Source organism: Martes martes, assembly GCF_963455335.1.
Source record: "Martes martes genome assembly, chromosome: Y".
NCBI lineage: Eukaryota > Metazoa > Chordata > Mammalia > Carnivora > Mustelidae > Martes > Martes martes.
Window position 1 is genome coordinate 31532 of NC_137907.1, and position 24242 is coordinate 55773.

General features: G+C 36.7%; 1 protein-coding gene across 1 annotated transcript in view; it reads right to left on the reverse strand.

Moving 5' to 3' along the window:
* Positions 1–221: 221 nt before the first annotated feature.
* The window catches only part of LOC308337759 (cullin-4B-like), a gene marked incomplete at both ends in the record, with an annotated part of 96411 nt that continues 72390 nt past the window's right edge, over positions 222–24242 (reverse strand). The window contains 5 exons of the mRNA XM_080795941.1: positions 222–394; positions 464–569; positions 11196–11309; positions 14362–14469; positions 15360–15445. Of these exons, the coding sequence (XP_080652067.1) occupies positions 222–394; positions 464–569; positions 11196–11309; positions 14362–14469; positions 15360–15445 (587 nt within the window). The remainder of the gene's footprint in view (positions 395–463; positions 570–11195; positions 11310–14361; positions 14470–15359; positions 15446–24242) is intronic.

A 24242-nucleotide genomic window follows, 5' to 3' on the forward strand; every position in this document is an offset into this window, starting at 1 on the left:
TTTGTATTTTAAAATGAAAAAGTTCTGGACATCCACTGCATCACAGTGTAGATATACTTAACACTCCCCAACTATCAACTTCAAAATGGTCGTGATGCCAAACAATGTGTTTTTTACCACAGTACAAAAATGCACTGTTCCAATTATTGCTGATCCAAAAGTAAAAAGACTTATAGTGACAAAATTAAATAGAAACATTAAGATAAAGAGGGAAAAAATACCGTTTCTTTCATCTGGATTTGATTGATTTTTATCTTGAAGAGTTTGTGTTTGAAATCTTCATTACAAAAAAATTTGTCACCATCTTCCACATCTTTGCCTTTGGGATTTTTGATGAGAACTCTAGCTCTGCCACAAGCTAATGACTGTAGAGTTCTTCTTAGTTCTCTATCCTCTGAAGGAGAAAAAAAATGTTTAGAACTTTTTTGAATCACAGATTTAAACAATTACAACCAATACTTACCTACTCCAGTAGCCGCCTTAATTTCTTCTAAGCTGAACTGATCTCCTTCGTTAAACATCAACAGCACCAATGCTTGGAAAAGGGTCACCTGAAGTTCTTTTTTGCCCTGTTAGAAGCAATATTATATTAACTTATAGAAAAAAGCACTGTATTAATGACTCAGGATTTTAGCTGCATAAAATACTCTATTTGCCATATTTAAAACAGTAATATAACTTGAAAGATGTGTCCTATGGAAATCAAAATAGAGCTAAAAGTAGGTGAATATTAATAGAAAATAATTGAATTCACTATTTCCACAAATAAAACACACTTTCCACCTTAAGAGTTAGAACATATTGGATATCCAAAAAAAAAACCCAGAAAAATATTTGTCTAATTATCTATTCATCAACAGGTATTCACATTAACATAACTCTGACTAATTAATTTCCCAATTCTGTCTTTCAGTTACAATGCCCTGATAGTAATTATGAAGATTACAAAGTTGTACTCCTATTTTAGACCATTCAAAACATTAAATTGATATCAATTACATACTCAAGCATGAGACTTGAAGCTTTAAACATAAGGGAAAAACTCTTTTTTGGGGCGGGGGGGGGAAACTCTTTGACACTGGTCCTGACAACACCTTTTTGGCTATGATACCAAAAATAAATTACCAAATGGGACCGCATTATAGAAGGTTTTTACACAGGAAAGAAAATACAAGAAATTTATTCATAGTTCATTTCAACAAAATGAAATGCATCCAAAAGGATGGAAGTAAATATTTGCAAACCACTTATCTGATAAGAGATAACACCTGATCTGAGTACACATACTCAACAGGAAACAAACGAACAAACAAAAAGCCAAAATAAAAGCTAGTTAAAAACAGGTAAAGCAGAAGCCTGGGTTGATCAAGTCAATCAAGTGTCTGCCTTCAGCTTGGGTCAGAATGCCAGGGTCCTGGGATCCAGCTTTGCATCAGATTCCTGCTTCTCCCCCTCTGTCTGCCATTCCCCTTTGCTTGTTCTCTCTCAAATAAATAAATAACATCTTAAAAAAATTAAAAAAGGACCTCAGTAATCATTTCTTTTTCCAAAGAAGACACACAAATGGCCAAAAACAACATGAAAAGGTGTTCAACAACATTAGTCATTAGGGAAACTGAAAACAAAACCAAAATGGAAGTTTCTCATAAAATTAAAGACAGAACTATCATATAATACAGCAGTTCCAGGTCTGGGTTTGTATTTGAAAGAAAGTAAATCACTGTGTCAAAGAAATATGTGCACCCCTCTCCCATGTTCTTTGCAGCACTGTTTACAGCAACCATGAGACAGAAACAACCCGTGTCTATGAAAAGAATAATGGATAAAGAAAATGTGACAGATTAAATTGATACACAAATAAGATAGATATATAGAAACATAAATACAGTGTTTGCATATATTAATTACCCAGACATAGACACAATGGAATACTGATTATCAAAAAAAAAAAAAAAAAGGAAGGAAATCCTACATTTCTGATGATGATGATGGAACTGGAGAGCATGAGGGTTAAGTTAAAAAGGTAACAGAAAATCAAATACTGTATGACCTCATAATGTTTTCCAGTGTTATACCAATATACATTCCCATCAATCTCTCAGAGCACAGTCAGTGCCCAACTAACATCTCAATGCGAAGCCCCATCTGCCCATAACTGCCAACAGCTGACCTGTTCAGTTACCTTACGTCTTTCCCTGACAAAACCAACCTGTAAAATCGATAAGAGGGAACTTCCTATTCAAATGTGTAGATTAGGAATCAAGGATTCAAGTGAACTTGCCTACCTCCCAAATGATACTAACAAGGAAATAAACTGTCAACCAAGAATGTTACTTCTAGGAAGATTATTCCTTATAAATAAAGATGGCATAGATCTTCCCAAACAAAAGCAGATGGAGTTCATCACCGCTAGACCTGCCTTACGTGAAATGCTACAGGGCAATGTTGAATCTGAAATAAAACCATGCTAATTAACATCATAAAAAGATATGAATTTATGAAATGCACCTGTATAGAAAATATTTTGCCAAAGAAAATCGAGTATTTTAATGATGGTGCATAATTTAAAGTTCTAATTTAAGGGGTTGCTGGGTGGCTCAGTTAGGCAATTTTAAATACAGATGTAGCCAACATTTAGTTAGAAGCACCTAACAATGTAAAGCAAATATACTAACAACTAAAAGGAGAAAATTAAGCAGTGACAAGATAGTAGTTAAGGATTTTCATGCACCATTCTCAAAAAAAGACTGTTTATCCACATACAAAATCAGTTAGGGAATACATCTGAAAAATACTATAGACTGAAGCAAACAAAAACCCTTTTGTAGAAAAGATCACATATGGCATATAAATAATTCAAAAATAGAGGATGACAGAAATTATATCAAGTCTCTTTTCTGGCCACAATTGTATGAAATTAGAAATCAGGAACAGAAGGAAAATTCACAAATACATGGAAATCACATGACACAAACCTGAATAACTAATGAATCAAAGAAGATTTTTAAAATATTCTTAATTACTTGAAACAAATGATAGTGGAAATAAACATAACAAAACTGATGGGGTATAGCAAAAACAGCAGTTAGAGGGAACATTTTAATGGCAATAAATGTTTACATTAAGAAACAAGTATTTTCTCAAGTTAACCTAATTTTACACCAGAAGGAACTAGAGAAACAAAAACAAACTAAGCCCAAGTTAGTAGGAGGAAGTAACTTACATCAGAGCAGAAACACGTGAAAAATAATAGGAAAAAAAATAACAGTAAGAAAACTAAAAGTTGGCCCTTTGAAAAATAGGTTTGACAGACCTTTACACAGACTAATCAAGAAAAAGGACACAAATAAAATTAAAATGGAAGACAAGACTGCAATAGAAACTACAGAAATTCAAAAAATCAGAAGAGACTACTATAAACAATTCTACACCAAGACATTAGATGACCTAGAAGAAATAACTGAATTTTTAAAAATAACAACTTACCATCATAGAAACATAAAGAAATTAAAAACAAACAAACAAACAAATTTGAACACAGCAATTAGGAGCAAGGAGACTGAACAGGTAATCAAAAACCTTTCCACAAAGAAAAACCCAGAACATAGTAACTTCAACTGGGGAAAACCATTTAAAGAAGGATACCAACTCTTCTCAAACCCTTTGAAAGAACTGAAGATGAGGAAACACTACACACCTCACTTTAGTAGGCTAGCATTATTAAACTTATAATACCAATTCAGATAAGGACATCACAAGAAAACACCAATAGCCCTTGAATATATGTGCATAAATTCTCAGCTAAATACTAGGTAACTGAATTTAACAGAACCTTCAAAAGATTTCCTACCATGCTGAAATGGGATGCATCCCTGCGATACAAAGATGAGTCAAGAAATGCAAATCAATCAATGTGAGATATCACATTAACAGAATGAAAGATGCAAATCATCTCAAATGATCTCAGCAGTTGCAGAAAAAGCACTTGGAAATAGTTAATGTGAATTCATGACAAAAACTCTCAACAAAGTGAGACAATGAAGGCCTCGAAATAATGAAGGCCACAATGACAAGCCGACAGCCAACATTCAATTCAATACCAGATGTTAGAATATAGTCTTAACTCAATGGTTTCAATAGCAGGCTTATATTTTTATTTTCTCCATTTATTTCCCACCAATTTTCTTTTCTTTTGGCTTCAAAGTTAGATATCTCCATTCCTCCAACATTAAGCCCTCTACTTCTTATCAGTGTCCTCAGTCTTCTCCATTACCCTGAATTCCCTGTTTTCCAATTATCCCCTATCTTCTAATGTTTTCCTGCGGAGTTTAGACTTTGGTCCATTGACAGGAATGGATCCAGCTTTTGTGGAATCTAAATCTTCCACAATTTGTAGAACATCCTCTATGAAAATAATGAAATTAGAAATATAAAGTAATACACTAAGTATGTACAGAAAATGAGAAATAAACTATGTTTTCACTGAAAAATAAGATACTGTAATTGTGTTATCAACATTACAACTGATTATGACTTTATAATTTGCAGTCACAGCTAACTATTGATTAAACCTGTTATTGAATGTTTTTTAACTGTGTTTTTATTGGTTTTCTCCATGTACATATGCATCATCACGTTTTCAAGAAAAGTGTTATTCCCTTGATAAAATGTCTATACTGCCCAGAGCAATCTATACTTTCAATGCCATCCCCATCAAAATTCCACCGGGATTTTTCAAAGTGCTGGGACAAAAAGTCCTAAAATTGTACGGAACCAGAAAAGACCCCAAATTGCTAAGGCAACGTTGAAAAAGAAAAAAAAAAAAGACAAAACTGGGGGCATTACGTTGCCTGATTTCAAGCTTTACTACAAAGCTGTGATCACACAGACAGCATGGTCCTGGCACAAAAACAGACACACAGACCAGTGGAACAGAGCAGAGTGCCCAGATATGGACCCGCAACTCTATGGTTAACCAATCTTTGACAGAGCAGGACAAAATATCTAGTGGAAAAAAAGAGAGTCTCTTCAATAAATGGTGCTGGAAAAATTGGGCAACTCTGTGTAGAAAAATGAAACTCGACCATTCCCTTACACCATACACAAAGATAAACTCGAAAGGGATAAAAGACCTCAACATGAGGCAGGAATCTATCAAAATCCCAGAGGAGAACATTAACCTCTTTGACATCAGCCACAGAAACTTCGTTCAAGGTGTGCCTCCAAAGGCAAAGGAAACAAAAGTGAAAATGAACTTTCGGGACTTCATCAAGATCAAAAGCTTCTGCACAGCAAAGAAAACAGTCAACAAAACAAAGAGGCAACCCACGGAATGGGAGAAGATATTCACAAATAACACTATAGACAAAGGGCTGATATCCAAGATCTATATAGAACTCCTCAAACTCAACACTCAAAAAACAGATAATCTCTCAAAAAAAAAAAAAAGGCAGAAGATATGAACAGACACTTCTCCAAAGAAGACATACAAATGGCTAACAGACTACATGAAAAAATGTTCATCATCATTAGCCATCAGGGAGATTCAAGTCAAAACCACAATGTAATACCTTATGCCAGTTACAATGGCCAAAATTAAGACAGGAATCAACAAGTGTTTGAGAGGATATGGAGAAAGGAGAACCCTTTTACACTATTGGTGGGAATGCAAGTTGGTGCAGCCACTTTGGAAAAGAGTGTGGAGATTCCTTAGGAAATTAAAAATAGAGCTGCCCTATAACCCTGCAATTGCACTACTGGGTATTTACCCCAAAGATACAGATGCAGGGAAAAGGGCCATCTGTACCCCAACATCAATAGCAACGATGGCCATAATCACCAAACTGTGGAAAGAACCAAGGTGCCCTTCAACAGACACATGGATAAAGATGAAATGATCCAAAACAAAACAAAACAAAACAAAACCCCCAAAATACAAAAAATGCAAAAAAAAAAAAAACAAAAAGAAGAAGAAGAAAAAGGTATGGTCCATATATATACAATATAATACTACACCTGCCTCATAAAGGATGAATACCCAACTTTTGCATCAACATGGACGGGACTGGAGGAGATTATGCTGAGTGAAATAAATCAAGGAGAGTGTCAATTATTGCATGGTTTCACTTACTTGTGGAGCAAAAGGAATAACACGGAGGACATTAGCAGAAGGAAAGGATAAGTGAATTGGGGGAAATCCGAAGGGGAGATGAACCACGAGAGACTGTGGACTCTGAGAAACAAACTGAGGGTTTTGGAGGAGAGTTAGGTGAGACTGGTGGTGGGTATTGAGGAGCGCACATGCTGCATGTAGCACTGGGTGTGGCGCATAAACTATGAATCTTGGAACACTGAAAAAATAAAATAAAACGAAGGAAAAGTTATTTCTTTTCAATGTCTTCAAATAAAGCAGTATACAGTCATAAATTTTTAATACCTATAATTTTTCATATTATCCTGAATGCAGATAAGAGGTTTCTAGGGAGAAGGATATATTAATTATTAATTCCAGCAAAAACTGCACTAGTTTCCTTTTATCCCAACCCATGCTCATTCTGGGATAAAACTTTGAAAAAAGTACTGGGGTGTGTGCGTGAATATGGAACCCAGGAACTATGAATCTGAGAACCTTATATATACAATATTCTTTACCCTACATCAAGACAGGAAAAGAAACAATTACTTCCCAATGAACATTAATTTTCCTTGATAATTCTATTTGGGAGAGGAGTAAGAATCAGAAACCTTAACAATTTTGGAACATCATGGTATTCCCAGGCTAAATCCCTGCTTCTGAAACATGAAACATGACTCTACAGAAGTAATACATTCCTATGTAATCCGGCATCTTTTAAGTTTCAAGCGTTGTTCTTTGACCTTTTCTTAGTGAAATTTGTTCAAAAAGGTCTAACCATGCAGAAAATTATCTATATTTTCTCTATAGTAAATTAATTTATTTCATCTTTTATAAGGCAACTCTTTTAACATACTCTGAATATCTGCTCGCTAAGGATTCCCTTCAACTCTTTCCCAAGTTGATGCCAATTCCTGTATTGTGAGATCCTATGGTTTACTCACTTATTTTGATGCAGCACATTTCCTAAAGTTTCCAGAGAGACAATAAATGGGAATTATATTCGTATGATTTTTTTGTGCATCCTATGTGACAATTTCATGTATATACTGAATAATTATTTTGTTAGCACATAAATTGCACCTGGAAATCATTTTCTCTGAGACAGCAGAAGACACTTGTTTCCTGTCACATACCTATGAGTTTTAGTTTCTCATTCTCTCAAGGCTTTCAATTTTTTTTTTGCTTCTCTTCCTTATCTAAGATTCCATCATGATAAACTTTGATGGGATCTATTTTATATTTTTCAATTATATTCTCACAGGAAGTCTTTTGCAAGGTATAAATTCACATTCAATTCTGAACATTTTTATCAAACTATTTCTCTGATAAATCTTTATTTCAAACACTTCATTTTCTCTATTCTTGTTTTCTCCTATCAAATGCCCCTTGGTCAGAGTTTCTAACTTCACATCTTTTAATCCTATTTAAAAAGAAAAGCATGTGCTGGGGGGAGGGGGTTCGAGTAAGGGGGGTGGGTTATGGACATTGGGGAAGGTATGTGCTATGGCGAGTGCTGTGAAGTGTATAAACCTGGCGATTCACAGACCTGTACCCCTGGGGATAAAAATATATCATATGTTTATAAAAAAATAAAAAATAAATAAAAAATTTTTAAAAAAGAAAGAAAAGCATGCTCTTTAATATGCATAACTTAATTTCATCTTATAAAACCAGATCAAAATGTTGTAAAAAGGCAGCTTGAGAAAAGTTCCAGAAAAAAAGTCATTGAAAACTTACAATAATGTACTGTAATGAAAATTTCCTTAGGAAATTTCTATAGGAAATGAATTTTATTTACAATATTACAAGAAGCATGAAAAATAGGCTCTAGAACTTCTAGTCTCCATGTTGCTTTTAGAATCTTATTGTATATTACTCATATTTTTTTTTTCAGTTGAACTTAGAAGAACATTAAAGGTTTACTCCCTAACACAGCTCTCAAATTTGACTAAGATTACATGAACATACAAAGTAATTAAGAGGAGCTGATTTTTTTTTACATTATTAGAATATGATGAAAAGTGTTCCACAATGATGAAAGGTATTTCCCTAGTAAAGACTCCATTATGTGTAATTTGCTAGATAAGGAAATATATATATGTACATTTTTACTGGGAGAAAAGTAACTCTTCTGAAAATATAATGTATTTGCAAAATTTTGAAGTAAATATACATGTGGAATTCAGGTGGAACACAGGATTTTTATGGCCTTGAAACTATTCAGTGTAATACATGTCATAATGCCTTGTCCAAACCCTTAAAGTGCAACACAGCAACCTTAAGCACTAATATAATGTATGGATTTTGGAAGATAATGATGTGCCAATGGAGTATTACCAACTGTAATAAATATACCATTTTGATGGGGGCTGTAGATCATGGGAGACCGTAATTTCTCTTCAGTTTTGCTATGAATCTTACACTACCTGATAAAAACAATTATGTGTACATTTTAATTCAGAATTGTTTTAATGAAAGGAAAACCTGTTTTGAAAACATGTTGCTTTCTCAAAAATTTAAAGCAAAAACATACAAGTCCCAGCAGCAAGAAGACTGTTCCTGTCCAACTCAATCGGGTTTTATCATCATATAAAATACTCAGGAAAATATTACATCTTTCTTGATTCCCTTTCTAAACATATTACAAACGTTACTATTCATTATTAGTTAGTTTTTTTTCCCCATGTGATGAAATTTGATATATTAAAAATGAGGACACCTGGGTGGGTCAGTCACTTAAGGATCTGCCTTTGGCTCAAGCCATGATCCCAGAGTACTGGATCAAGTCCCACATCAGGCTCTTTGCACAGCAGGGTGTGTGCTTCTCCCTCCACCTCTGCTGCTGCTCTCCCTGCTTGTACTCTCTCTCAAATAAGTAAAATCTTAAAAAATATTAAGAAGAATCACAAGAGAGATTATTTAAAAATTGTATCTCCTATATTAACTTGTATGCTCATAATGAATCCACAGGGGCATAAAAATAAGTGCGACATGAACATTAGTGATCTCCAAAATTAGTAAAATTGGAAAAATTAGTAAAACTAAGTGTTGTATGTTTGCATCAACACAGAAAACAACATGGCAGGATACAAAGTTCTTAGTTCATTTTAGCCTTCCGAAGTGAAAAGAATATGATTAAATTTGTCATTTTAAATCATATCTCTGTACTATCTGACATGTTCTCATAGGCATAAACTGGTTTTTTCTTGTGTGTAAGCACCAAGAATAATAACAGATTCCTACGTATACATGAAAAAATTAGTTGTGATTATCCATCCTTCAATAATATTAAATATTTAGATGTAACCTGAGCATTTACATCATCTGGGTTCAACTCAACCTTCAGAGATCAAGAGACTTCACATTACCCTGAGAAATTTAAGAATCTGACTGCCATCACTCCTGGAATGTAAACTTCCCCTCCACCCCCATGCTCGGGTCAAATGTAAGTTATTACCTTCCTGTCAGGCCTTCCTTAAACTGGCAGAGGCAGAATTAAAAACAAAGTCTGTCTTCTCATCCCTTAATACTTTGATCACTAAGCCACTCAATTCATACACTTAAGGAATGGGTTTGGTCTCTTTTTTTAAAGGCTGAGAGGAACATGTTGGACATATTTATCTTTGGACTGTCAATGCCTATGACTTCTATGAAAAGACAAAAAAGTGTCATCAGGAAAGTGCTTTGGTGGATAGATATATGACTTCTTGTGACTTCTGTAACAACTTACCACAAACAGTAGCTTAAAGTGACCTAAATGTATATTCTCTCACAGTTCTGAAGGTCAGAAATTCACATGAGTATCACTGGGCAAGAATCAAGGTGCAGCAGGGCTATACTGTCTTCAGTGAGTTTATACTATCTTCTAGCCTCCAGTTCCATCTTCACATCCACTTTCTGTTCTCCTTCTCTGCGTGTGTGTGTGTGTGTGTGTGTGTGTGTGTTTGGCAGTGGAGGATAAGGGGATGAAGGAGGTATTGTGTGTGTGTGGGGCGGGGGGTTATGTGTGTAAGCTTCCTGAACCTCTCTGATAATGAAAGGTCATATGGCATTTAAGACCCAGTCAGATCACCCAGGATGACTTCCTTCATCTAAAGGTCTCTTTAGGGGGCTAAAAATAAAGGTCTCTTTAGTTCCAGAGAAGAGGAAACTGATTATCTTGAGGGCCAAATTTTCAATGTACCACCCAGGACTGGAGTTAAAAGTACTGGATAAGAAGACAGAGTTGGGAGGCGCCTGGGTGGCTCAGTGGGTTAAAGCCTCTGCTTTCAGCTCAGGTCATGATCTCAGGGTCCTGGGATCGAGCCCCGCATCGGGCTCTCTGCTCAGCAGGGTGCCTGCTTCCTCCTCTCTCTCTGCCTGCCTCTCTGCCTGCTTGTGATCTCTGTCAAATAAATAAATAAAATATTAAAAAAAAAAAAAGAGTTGGTCAACTCCTTTGCCGTCATTTCAGAAGTTCAGACAAGGAATCGCACTGGACACACAAGCAGTTCATTGCCTATTTTGTACAAAATAGTTTCCTAAGTCTTGGGCATCAAGAAGTGATCTCTGGGAACTCAATCTACATTTTACATCTTCACTTCATTTATGTCACTGCATCAGGTATGTTAATGTATTACTCTATTGCACACAATCCAAGGAGCATTGGTGCTGGTTTTTTTTTTTTTCCTTTAATCTTGAGAGGTACTTTCAATAAACACTTCATGCAACTATTTCATGACTGTTTCACACTGTGGTGATTATACTCAGTGCATGATTCTATCAGCCTTGTAAGGCCAGAGTGATAAATGGCCAGGGCTCTAATGATGGCTGATGTGATTTTGAGACATCAGAGAGCAAAGGCTCACAGAGATCCAAATGTAGACAAATTGCATGTTTTAAAAATTGATTTATACAACAATGACTCATAGGTCAACATATTCAAAATTCAAATACTCCATCGAGTGTTTTGATCACTTTTACATAAAAAAGAAAGTATATATTAAAAGAATTAATCAAGGTAAAATTTTTATAATTTAAAAGTAAAAGTAAACACTATTGTTCAAAATTATTTGCTTGCCTTTTTAAATTCAGCTTTAAGAACACAGTGTCCAAGAGTTGACTGCCACTGAAGCTTCCTGCCACTGTGTTTGCTTAAGTAGAAATTTTTGAAATTTTCCTGAAGTTTTTCCATCTGGAGGAAAGAAGTAAAGAAACATTATTGATAAAGTATATGCAAGTAAAGTCACAGTTGTAGCCCTAGACTATTATATTTACAATTATATATCACCATCACACACAGGACTATGTAAGGGACTTCTGTGGGGAAAAGACCAGGTGAGAAAAAATGGAGTCCTGACCCCTCAAGATCAACAAATGCAAAAGACCTCAAGGCACTTAATTGTGAAAATGATAATCATAACTTTAGACAAGAGCTTCTGAGGGTAGCTAGCGGGGTGAAGGAAGGTCCATCAGAATAACATCAGACCTGTCCTGTCCACAGAATCCTGACAAGCCAGGAAGTGCTGGCAAGACATATTCAGGGCACTAAATGAGAAGAGCATGCAGCCAAGAATACCTTACCCAGCAAGGCTGACATTCAAAATGGATGGAGAGATAAAGAGCTTCCAGGACTGGTAAGGTTTAAAAGAGTATGTGACCACCAAGATGGCACTACAAGAAATATAAAGGGGGGAGGTTGTCTGCTATAAAATAAGAAAGAACTGAAGAGTGACACAGAACAGAAATTTAGAGACACTCTATAGAAACAAGGACTTCATAGGTAATACAATGTCAATAAAAACATATCTTTCAATAATCACTCTCAACGTGAACAGCCTGAACACTCCCATAAAACGGCATAGGTTAGCAGACTGGATAAAACGACAGGACTCACCCACATGCTGTCCACAAGAGACCCATTTGGAAACTTGGGATACATCCAGACTGAAAATGAAGGGATGGAGAAGCATCTTTCATGCCAACAGGCCTCAAAAGAGAGCTGGGGTAGGGATTCTCATATTAGCTAAATTAGATTTTAAACTTAAGACTGTATCAGAGATACAGAAGGACACTAGTGTATCCACCAAGAAGATCCAACAACTGTAAATATTTATGCCCCCAATATGGGAGCGGTCAACTACATAAGCCAACTGTTCATCAAATAAAGGGTCATACTAATATGAATACATTAATTGTCTTAAGACGCCACTCTCAGTAACAGACAGGTCATCCAGGCAGAAAATCAATAAAGAAACAAGACCTTTCAATGACACATTGGACCAGATGGATCTCATAGATATATACAGAACATTCCACCCTAAAGCAACAGAATACTCATTCTTCTCAGGAGTGCATGGAACTTTCTCCAGTACAGACCACATACTAGGTCACAAAACAGGGGTAAACTGATAACAAAAGATTGACATTATTCCCTGTATATTCTTAGACCACAGTGTTTTGAAACTGGAACTCAACCACAAGAAACAGTTTGGAAGGAATTCACACACTTGGAAGCTAAAGAGCACCCTGCTTAAGAATGTTTGGATCAACCAGGAATTCAAAGTAGAACTTAATTCATGGAGACCAATGAGAATAAAGATACACTGGTCCAAAACCTATGGGATATGGCAAAGGTGGTCCTAAGCTACCCCAGCTTCACTCAAGAAAGAAACAAAGAAAGAAAGAAAGAAAGAAAGAAAGAAAGAAAGAAAGAAAGAACGAACATCCCGAATACAACAGCTCCCTTTCCACCTTAAAGAACTGGAAAATGAAAAACAAATTAAACCAACCCCATGCACAAGAAGGGAGATAATCAAGAGTAGAGCAGAGATCAATGATCAAAGACACAGATGAAGTGAACAGAAGGGTCATCTGCACCCCAGTGTTCATAACAGCAATGGGCACAGTCACCAAATTGTGGAAAGCGCCAAGGTGCCCTTCAACAGATGAATGGATAAAGAAGAGATGGTCTATATCTACAATGAAATACTACCCCTGCATCAGAAAGGATGAATCCCCAACTTTTGTATCAACATGGATGGGACTGGAGGAGATAATGAGTGAAATAAGTCCAACAAAGAGAGTGAATCAATTATGATATTGTTCACTTACTTGTGGAGCATAAGGAATAAGACAGAGGACACTGGGATTTGGAGAGGAGAAGGGAGTTGGGGGAAATTGGAGTGGGGAACGAACCATGAGAGACTCTGGTCTCTGAGAATCAAACTGAGGTTTTGGAGGGGAGGTGGTTGGGGAGCTGGGTGAGCTTGATGGCTGGTATTAAGGAGGGCATGTAATGCATTGAGCACTTGATGTGCTGCATAAACAATGACTCTTGGAACATTGAAAAAAATTAAGTAAAAAAAAGAAAAATGGAGTTCTGAAACAAGAAAAGTGTAATTTTTCTTCTAGTTCAATACAGTAGGTTCTATAATTTACATGTGTTCCTGAGGAAACTCACCAACATGGCAATATAATTACAAAAATTAAATACATGCAGAAAGACAGTAAAGATAATAGCAATCAGGTTGCCAGTATTAGTAAAAGGAACAACAAAAAGACAATGGGTAATTGACTTAGCAGAGAAGAGAACGCTAAAACCAAAGCTGCAAGCTGAAAATGGGTTGCACCTGGAGGCAAGTTTCCATGCTTACTAAGTGCAACAATGAGTAAAACAATGTGATTACTTTTTCCATCATATGTTTATGTGATACATGAAAAAATAGTTTGTATTAAAACACGGTAAGAAAAATATATGCCAATACCAGTAAATGCACAGCCTAAAACAAAGGAAGCCAGGCTGGTATATTTAAAATCTACATCTGACTACACAATAAGATTATTTAAACAACTGAATTACTTGAACACTGAACTTTTTAAACTGGTTGCCCTCCATTCTAAACATGAATAACTACCTTTCAAATGGAAAACATTAAGGTGACATTTACATTAGCATAAAGCATGGCATAAAAACTTAAAAGGTCACATTAAAACCAATCTGCTAGCGGCGCCTGGGTGGCTCAGTGGGTTAAGGCCTCTGCCTTCAGCTCAGGTCATGATCCCAGGGTCCTGGGATCATGCTCCGCATCGGGCTCTCTGCTCAGCAGGGAGCCTGCTTCCTCCTCTCTCTCTCTCTCTGCCTGCTTCTTTGCCTACTTGTGATCTCTGTCATATAAATAAATAAAATATTTTTTAAAAAATCTGCTATAGCATATATTATAGTCTTAAAACAGTGAATTTCTTACCTCTGGGGGTAACTGGATCTCCTTAGGAATATAGGCTGGCCAAAAACTCGTTGTCAGAATATTTACAGTTAATTCAATGTTTCCGGGTATATTGTGATTCTGCATATACTGCAAAATATAAGGATGCAATGAAATAATAAGAATCTTAAAACTCTTATATGGTTATAAATCTATAATAGGAATTCATTACTAAAAATAACCTTAATGATAAATTTCTCACTGAAATTAATAACCTGCTTTGAAAATGAAATGGACATTAGTATTCTGATAAAATGCTCTTAAGAGCATTTTGAGCATTAAGAACTGGCTGCCTAAATTAATTAAAGTGAGAAGTAACTTTCCATTGTATTTTTTAAAATAATCCATCTTACATCAAAAAAGATATGAGGCATGTTATGAAAATGATTACACACACTGCCAAAAAAAACTTAAACTAATATATGAAAGCAATGGAAAGCCAAGTATGACTAGGAAAATAAATTAAAAATAGTTATTTGAAATATGTTATGTAGTTCTTTGAATATGCAGTGGGAAGGTTAAGTGTCACTGAATTTCCTTTCAAAAAACACAAAGTTGGAGTCATAATTTGAAAATAATTTGCTTTACCAGTTTGCCTCCCTATCTATTTTTATCTTATTTTTCCTTCCCTTCCCATATGTCCATTTGTTTTGTTTCTTAAAGTACACATATGAGTGAAATCACCAGCAACAGTTTAGGGAACAAACTGAGTGTTGCTATAGAGGAGGGAAGGGGGGATGGGATAACTGGGTGATGGACTTCAAGGAAGGCACACGATGTAATGTACACCAGGTGTTATAGGCAACTAATGAACCACTGAACACTACCCCTGAAATTGGTAATACAGCATTTAAAAAAATGAATTTAAATAAAAATTTTTAAAAATAAATGATTTAATATGACTCAAGTATTAATCTTAAAAGAACCAAACCATTTAAACACTTTACATTAAAAACAAAACTCCTTTAGATGAGAAATACCTGTTTTAACTGAATCATGATATCTCTGGAAAGCTCCATGTCTTTAAACATTCCTTGAAGTTTATTAGTGAAAGCAGTTCCACATTCTGTAAAATATTTTAAAACAACCAATTATAGGTACATAAGAGACAACCACAGGCAGGGAACTCTGGGAGTCCATCTCCCTGAAATAAACACTGAGAAATATATATGTGTCAGAATCTCTCTTACCAAAATTCTGAGAGACAGGCGAAGGTTTTTGTAAAAGGTAACTGGTATAAAGGTAACATGAATACAAATATGCAGTATTTTTACCTCACTCCAATTCTACCCACTTTCCTGTGGAAGTGGATCTTGTTTCTGCGTGATAGTTTAGGCTCCCAATGTGAATACCTGGTTCCCAATAAACTGTGTTTGTTTGGATTGAATTCAGGTCTTCCAGAGTAAATGACTCACTGCAGACCATCTCCACAAAGTTCCCCAAAAAATTCAAAGACAAATAAGAAAGATTTTCATGGCTAAAATACAAGTAACAACTGGATTGCGGGGGGCGGGGCAGAAAAAGACAGTCAACAGACTGGGAGGAGAAGCCACAAGGTACAATTCTCAGGTATAAGAGGTTTGAAAAGCACAGGCAAAGTAGGGAATCTAGTGAGCCCATTAGGGCTATTTGTAGGCCCAAATCAGGAAGCATTTTAGAAAAAATGTGTCAAAAGTTCTCTCCTATTTAAATTTAGGCTCTGTGAAAACAAGAAGCAAAGATCAGTAAGACAAAATTGTACATACCTAAGAGTACAAAAAAAATAACCCAACACAGAACCAATTTTAAAAGATTAACAGTTTTGTTTTTCTTTATTTTCTTCTGTGTGTGTGTGTGTGTCTGTGTGTGTGTGTGTGTGTGTGTGTGTTTATTTTTCTCATTCCAAGAGTTATAGAAATTCCGCCAGGCACTGGTACTACTGAGGTACTGTAAAGGAGACTTTATTACCGCACACAAGAGGAAACACATTCTGAAAGAATAGTTGGAAAAAGTCCCTAAACAAGTGAACAATTTCAGCTCACAAGCAACAACAAATGCTAGACAGAGAGAATATCTGCTTTCCAGAGTTGTCTTTTATTAATAAAAATGTAAAATGGCTAACATAAGCCTAAGCTAAATGTACAAAGACTTTAGAGATCACACATTTAAAAAAAGAATAATGTTTTTATTAAAACAGGAAGAATGGCCAGTTTTTAACAAAAGCTTCAAGACATACAAAAAAGTATAGAGATATGGCAATTCATAAGAAAAAGAGAAATTAACAGAGACTGCCTGAGAGGAAGCATAGACATTAGACGTACAAAAAATTACTTTAGATCAACTATCTTATACATGTTCATGGAAACAGGTCAAATAAAATTATCCAATCTGTAGAGAAGGAAGAAAAACAAAGAAACATAAGCAGAAACTACATATATTGGCACATGGACAACTGTGTCAACATACAGTTCCTAAATTTCTAAGAGAGTGGAAAAAATAAAATGGGAAAAATAATATTTGATGTGTATATTAAATGACAGACAATAATCTACACATACAAGAAGTTCAATGAATTCCAAGCGGATTACATTCAAACAGTTCTACACCAGGGCACATTATAATAAAACAGTCTAAATACAAAGATAAAGTTAGAATCCTGAAAAGACCTAGATACAAGTGATTTGTCCATAAAAGAGACTCTCAGTAAAATTAGGGGTATTTTCAAAAAAGAGGGACAGTGGTACAATATACATATAAAGTGCTGAAACGGAAAAAATCTCAAATACAAAATCTATATTCACCAAAACAATATATCAAAAATGAAGGAGATATTAAGGAAACAAATGATGAAGGAGTTAGATTCGATTACCTCTATCCTACAAGAAATCTTACCAGACAGGAGATCAAAGCTCTAACAAGAAATAAAGAACATTGATAACATAATATTCTATATTTATAAAGATAAATATAAATGAACAGTTTTATACTTTTGGTTTGGAAGTCCTCTATCTCCTATTTGATTCAGTAACAAAAGATAGATATACACACACATACATATATATATATGCCATATTAATGTTATGTATATACATAATTCTACATATAATATGTACACATGTGTACAGTTACATGTACAATGTATACTACATGTAACTTACACATATATTATATATTGCACACATAATAAAAGGATGTACATACACATATCATATACATACACAAAACAGCACCTATCACATATTAGTATACATACAGATACATTAGACATGGTACAGACAACATACATATATAATATGTATATTTTACACATACTATGTCATAATGAAGCAGGAAGAAATTGACAAACTGAATAGACCGATAACTAGTAACGAGACTGAAGCAGTGATCAAAAACCTCCCAAAAAACAAAAGTCCAGGACCTGATGGATTCCCTCGGGAATTCAACCAAACATTCAAAGAAGAAATAATACCTATTCTCCTGAAGCTGTTTCAAAAATAGAAACTGAAGGAAAACTGCTAGACTCATTCTAGGAGGCCAGCATTACTCTGATCCCAAAACCAGGCAAAGACCCAGAAGATGTGGTATATATGCACAATGGAATACTATGCAGCCAACAAAAGAAATGAAATCTTGCCATTTGCGACGATGTGGATGGAACTAGAGGATATTATGCTTAGCGAAATAAGTCAATCGGAGAAAGACAACTATCATATGATCTCTTTGATATGAGGAAGTGGAGATGCAATGTGGGGGGGTTGGGGGCAGGTAGGAAAAGAAAAAATGAAAAGATGGGATTGGGAGGGAGACAAACCATAAAAGACTCAATCTCAAAAAACAGACTGAGGGTTGCTGGGGGGCGGGGAGGATGGGAGAGGGTGGTGGCGATATGGGCACTGGGGAGGGTATGTGCTATGATGAGTGCTGTGAAATGTGTAAACCTGGTGATTCACAGACCTGTACCCCTGGGGATAAAAATACATTATATGTTTATTAAAATAAATTAAAAATAAGATTAAATAAATAAATAAAATAAAAAGGCAAATAAAAAAAAAAGGAGGAATTCAGACCACTATCCCTGATGAATATGGATGCCAAGATTCTATACAAGATCCTAGCTCACAGGATCCAACAACACATTAAGAGGATTATCCGCTATGACCAGGTGGGATTTATCTCTGAAATGCAAGGTGGTTCAACATTTGCAAATCAAACATTGTGACAGAACACATCAATAAGAGAAGAGACAAGAACCACATGGTCCTCTCATTTGATGCAGGGGAAAAAAAAGCATCTGACAAAGTACAGCATCCTTTGCTGATTAAAACTCTTCAGAGTATAGGGACAGAGAGAACATTCTCAATTTCATTAAATCCATCTACGAATAGCGAATATCCTTCTCAATGAGGAAAAGCTGAGAGCCTTTTTCTTAAGATCAGGAACACAACAAGGATGTCCACCCTTACCACTATTGTTCAACATAGTACTAGAAGTCCTAACAACAACAGACAACGAAAAGAAATCAAAGATATTCAAATTGGCAGAGAAGAAGACAAACTATCTCTCTTTGCAGAAAACATGATACTTTAAACCAAAGACTCCACCCCCAAATTACTATAACTCATACAGCAAATCAGTAATGTGGCAGGAAACAAAGTCAATGCACAGAAATCAGTTTCTTTCTTACACACTAAAAATGAAACTGTAGAAAGAGAAACTGGAGAACTGATTCCATTTACAATAGGACCAAAATCCATAAGATACCTTGGAATAAACCTCAACCAAGAGGTAAAGGATCTATACTGGAGGACATACACTCCTGAAAGAAACTGAAGAAAATACAAAAAGATGGCAAAACATTCCATGCTTGTGGATCAGAAGAATAAGCATTGTTAAAATGTCTATGCTGTGCAGAGAAATCTATATTTTCAATGCCATCCCAATCAAAATTCCACCAGCATTTTCCAAAGTACGGAAACAATCCTAAAATAGGTATGGAACCAGAGGAGACCCTAAATCACCAAGGAACTGCTTAAAAAGAAGAACAAAGTTTGGGCATCATGTTGCCTGATTTTAAGCTATATTACACAGCTATGATCACCCAGACAGCATGGTACTGGCACAAAAACAGACACACAGACCAATGGAACAGAATAGAGGACCCAAATATGGACCCTAAGCGCTATGCTCAACTAATCTTCAAAAGAGCAGGAAGAAATAGCCAATGGACAAAAGACAGTCTCTTTAATAAATGATGCTTAGGAAACTGGATGGCCCTATACGGAAGAATGGTACTCAACCATTCTCTTACACCATACACAAAAATAAACTCATGATGGATTAGAGACCTCATTGGGACACAGGAATCCATCAAAATCCTAGAGAAGAACATAGGCAGTAACCAACATCGACCACAGCAACTTCTTTCGAGACACATGTCCAAAGGCAAGGGAAACAAAAGCAAAAACAAACTTTTGGGACTTCATCAAGATCAAAAGTTTCTGCACACCAAAGAAAACAGTCAAAAAACCAAAGAGGCAACCCACAGAATGGGAGAAGATATGTGCAAATGACACTAAAGACAAGGGGCTAGTATCCAAGATCTATAAAGAACTTCTCCAATTCAACACCCAAAAAACAATCTGATCAAAAATTGGACAGAAGACACGAACAGACACTTCTACAAAGAAGACACACAAATGGCTAACAGACACATTAAAAAAATATTCATCATCATTAGTCATCAGGGAAATTCAAATCCACCTAACTGCAGTTAGAATGGCAAAAATCGAGAAGGTAAGAAACAAGTGTTGGAGAGGATGTGGAGAAAGGGGAGCCCTCTTACACTATTGGTGGGAATGCAAGTTGGTGCAGCCACTTTGGAAAACTGTGGAGATTCCTCAAAAAATTAAAAATAGAGCTACTCTATAACCCAGCAATTGCACTACTGGTTATTTACCCCAAATATACAAAGGTATGAAAATAAGGGCCACAGGCACCTCAGTGTTTATAACAGCAAAGTCCACAATAGCCAAACTGCGGAAAGAGCTAAGATGCTCTTCAGCAGACGCATGGATAAAGAAGATGCGGTCCATATATACAATGGAATATTACTCAGCCATCAGAAAGGATGAATACCCAACTTTTGCATCAGCATGGATGGGATTGAAGAGATTATGCTAAGTGAAATAAGTCAAGTAGAGAAAGGCGATTATCATATGGTTTTACTTATTTGTGGAACGTAAGGAATAGTATGGAGGACATTAGCAGAAGGAAGGGAAAAATGAAAGGAGGGAAATCAGAGGGAGAGACAAACCATGAGAGACTTTGGACTCCAGACAACAAACTAAGGGTTTTAGAAGGGAGGAGGATGGGTGAGTCCTGTGATAGGTATTAAGGAGGGCATGGATTGCATGGAGTATTGGGTGTTATATGCAAATGATCAGTCATGAAACACTACATCAAAAATGAATGATGTACTGTATGGTTACTAAGATAATTAAAAAAAATAAATAGGTAAATTTCAACAGAAGATTTAAAAGACCCTCAAAAAACAGGAATCAAGGCTCAATCAAATAAACAAAATAAAACTCAAGAAATCAACCAAAAGAACACAAATCAAAAAACTGTAACAAATAATTTAAAATAAGTGATGTAAACATTCTCAATGAGTTAAAATGGGTAAAAACTAAACAAAATGAGAAAAAAAAATGCATGAATGAGAACATCACCAGAGAGATACTATAAAAATGAAATAAGCAAAAATACTCAATTTCAAAAATTAAATAACTGAATTCAAAAATTCCTTAGAATGGTTCAAAAAAGAAGTTATCGTGAGAAAAAGGAAAGACTCAGCAAGTACGAACACAAGATCTTTGAAATCACTGAGTCAGAGGCAAAAAAAAAAAAGGATGGAAAAGTGAAGGCAGCATAGGAGACCCATGAGATTCCATCACACCTAAAAATGTATGTAGTACAGGAATCCCAGAAGGGGAGAAAAGAGGGACAGAGAGCTTGTTTAAAGAAATAATGACTGGAAGTGGAAGTATCTAAACCTGTAGAGAAACTGAACAAGCTAATATCTAAATAGACCCAGACCAAGATGAGGCACATTATAACCAATCAGCCAGAAATCAAAGGCAAGAAAGGTGGCAATCCTAAAAGCAGCAAGAAGAGATCAATTTGTCTTACAAGAAAACTTCCCTAAAATAATAAAGGATTTTTCTTAGGAAAATTTCAGGCCAGAAAAATGTGGATGGACAATATATTCAAGTTGATGAGAGAAGGAAAAAAAAAAAACTATATCCAGCAAAATTGTCACTTAAAGCTGAAAGAGATGAAAATTGAGGAAGTAAATTACCATTAGAACTGATATATGTAAGTAATGCTAAATTGAGTGCTTTAGGATGAAATGGGAAAAAATGTGAGGCAGCAACATAGGAAAGCGTAACATAAAGTTTGAATAAATAGTAACTTATAAAACAGCAACATTGGCATATAATTGACTTGTATTATTGTATACAATTGAACGATAAACAAGGAAAAATATACAAATTAATGGGTATATAATATATAAAATGTAACTGGTGACATCAAAAACATAAATTAAAGGTAGCTAGAATGGTAAAGGAACAGAATTATTGTGTGGAACTGAAATTAAGTTGTTGTAGTTTAACAATATGTTATAGTTTTAAGGTATCTTTTGTAATTGGAATGATAACCAAAAGAAAAGGTCTACAGAATATATATACAAGTAAGACAGCAAGAAGGCAATGCAGCAGATACCGGTTTGCATGGTGCCACAAAACAGCTCTGGGAAAGTTCCAGGGTCTACCTGGGAAGTTCCAGCAACACAGTGGGGAAAAAACCCTGAGAGTCATTACACTCAAAAAGAGAAGGAAGACAGTTTCATTTTGCTTGTATCATCCCCTTCCCCAAGACAATGAAATACTCACTAGAGTATTTCACTATTTAATGCCAACAATGGAATACTCACTGGAAGGAGTTCCCCTCATCAGAAAATGATGGCAGATGAGGGACCAGATTCTGCAGCATTTCAGGGCACTGGGTAATGACCCTGCTTCATTTTTACCCAACCAGAGAGGCAAAACTGGGAATAAAGGGCTAAAAGGAGCTGGCTAGGTTCAAGGAAGAAAACGAGGTGTCATTATTAGCAAACATGGAATAGTATATATACAATTCAGAAGGATCTCTTCTGCAGAAAAACTCAGCCAATAGACATCACAGCTGTTTTGGATCTCTTTTATAACAAACATCTTCAGCTCCAGAAGAACAGGTATTCATTGACTCTAGCCATGTCTAAGTCCTTCCCTGTTCTCTTTCTTTGTCCTTTCAAAAGTCCAGAAACTATATAGCAGCAAGCCCAGGCCTTGTTTCCAACTATACCACCCCAAGCAGATCCCACAACCATACCTGCAATCAGGGCTAGACAATCTACCTAGGTACTTTTCTGTTGCCTTTTTGACACCCATTATGAACCTCCACGGCTGCATGCATGCCCAGGGATAGCGAGAGCTGCCATAGGAGAGCACACTTACAGCCCAGTTCCCACAGGTACTGGTGAACATGCTTTGCTTGAAGGTCCTTACTGTGGCCTTGGACCCCCTCCCCCATCCCATCCTGTGTGGGTCTGAAACTGGACCCTGTGTACACCCTGAAACCTGTGTAGCACAAACATCTGTAACTGGCTGCCACGGCAGAGTGCACAATACACTCCCTGGCGCCCAAACTACCTGACCTAGTTTTTAGCCAATGTACCCAAACAGTCGTTATAGCCACAGAAACCCAGTGCTTACCTACCGTGGACATCAACTTTAGGAAATGACACATCATACACCACACATGTTGATCTAACTATGACACCGAAGTTCATAGCGCAGTCCAGTGTGTTCCCACCCAAGATCTTTTCCTACTGCAACCACTCCATTAGGCCTGAAAGAGGTGGCTGCTTCATCAAAGGTACAAAAAACGATGCAAGGCTACCAGAATCCCAAATAAGGAAGGAACACGAGCGATCAAAAGAAGGCAGTAATCTCCACTAACATACCCCAAAGACATATTAATTACCTGGAAAATAATTCAAAATATTTATCCTGAGGGAGACAAGATGGCGGGAAAGTAGGAGGAGGCGCCTTTTCAACCTGTACCCTAAAGTGAGCTGATTACCTACCAAAAAACTCCGATCACCCATGAAATCAGCCTGAGATCAGAATTATACACGTCTGGATCTCTACAGGGGGCAGAAGACGCCAGTGGGCAGGTAAAGTGGAGTGGGAACATTGGACTGATATCGGAAGATAAACAAAAGGGAGAGGGAGCCACCAGAGGCGACCGAATGGAAAATAATACCCCAATACGAGAGTGCCCTGCGTCTGGGGACCAGCATTAACTTGGAGTCTGGCTGAAAGCACTCAAAAGAGCAAAGGATCGCGGGGGGAAATTGTGGGAATTGGGGCGGCTAGGGACAGGGGCTTAAGTCCCCAGACCCAGGACAGCCTCCCCTGGCGCTGAGCCAGAGAGTGCGGCGGAGAAACCAGGTCTTGGTCCCTGAGCCGCCATCGCACCCGACAATGAGTGGAGTCCGGCTCCCGTGAGGGGCTGGGAGCCACACCGGACGGCAGAAAGTGCACCTTGCCTGAGATACACGCGAACGTGTGCCTCACCCTCCCCTGAGAGGGGTGCACAAACGCCCAGCCTGGTGCTCTGGGACCCCCCCGCCGTCCCGCACCCCACAACCTCCCCTGGGAGAGGTGCGTGCAAGCCCTGCACCCTTAGACCTGGAAAGACCAGGCAGTCCCAGCCCCGGCCAGCGGGAAAATCTCAGTGTGTGATCGCTGCTTGGAACCTCTCTGGCAGTCTGGAGCTGC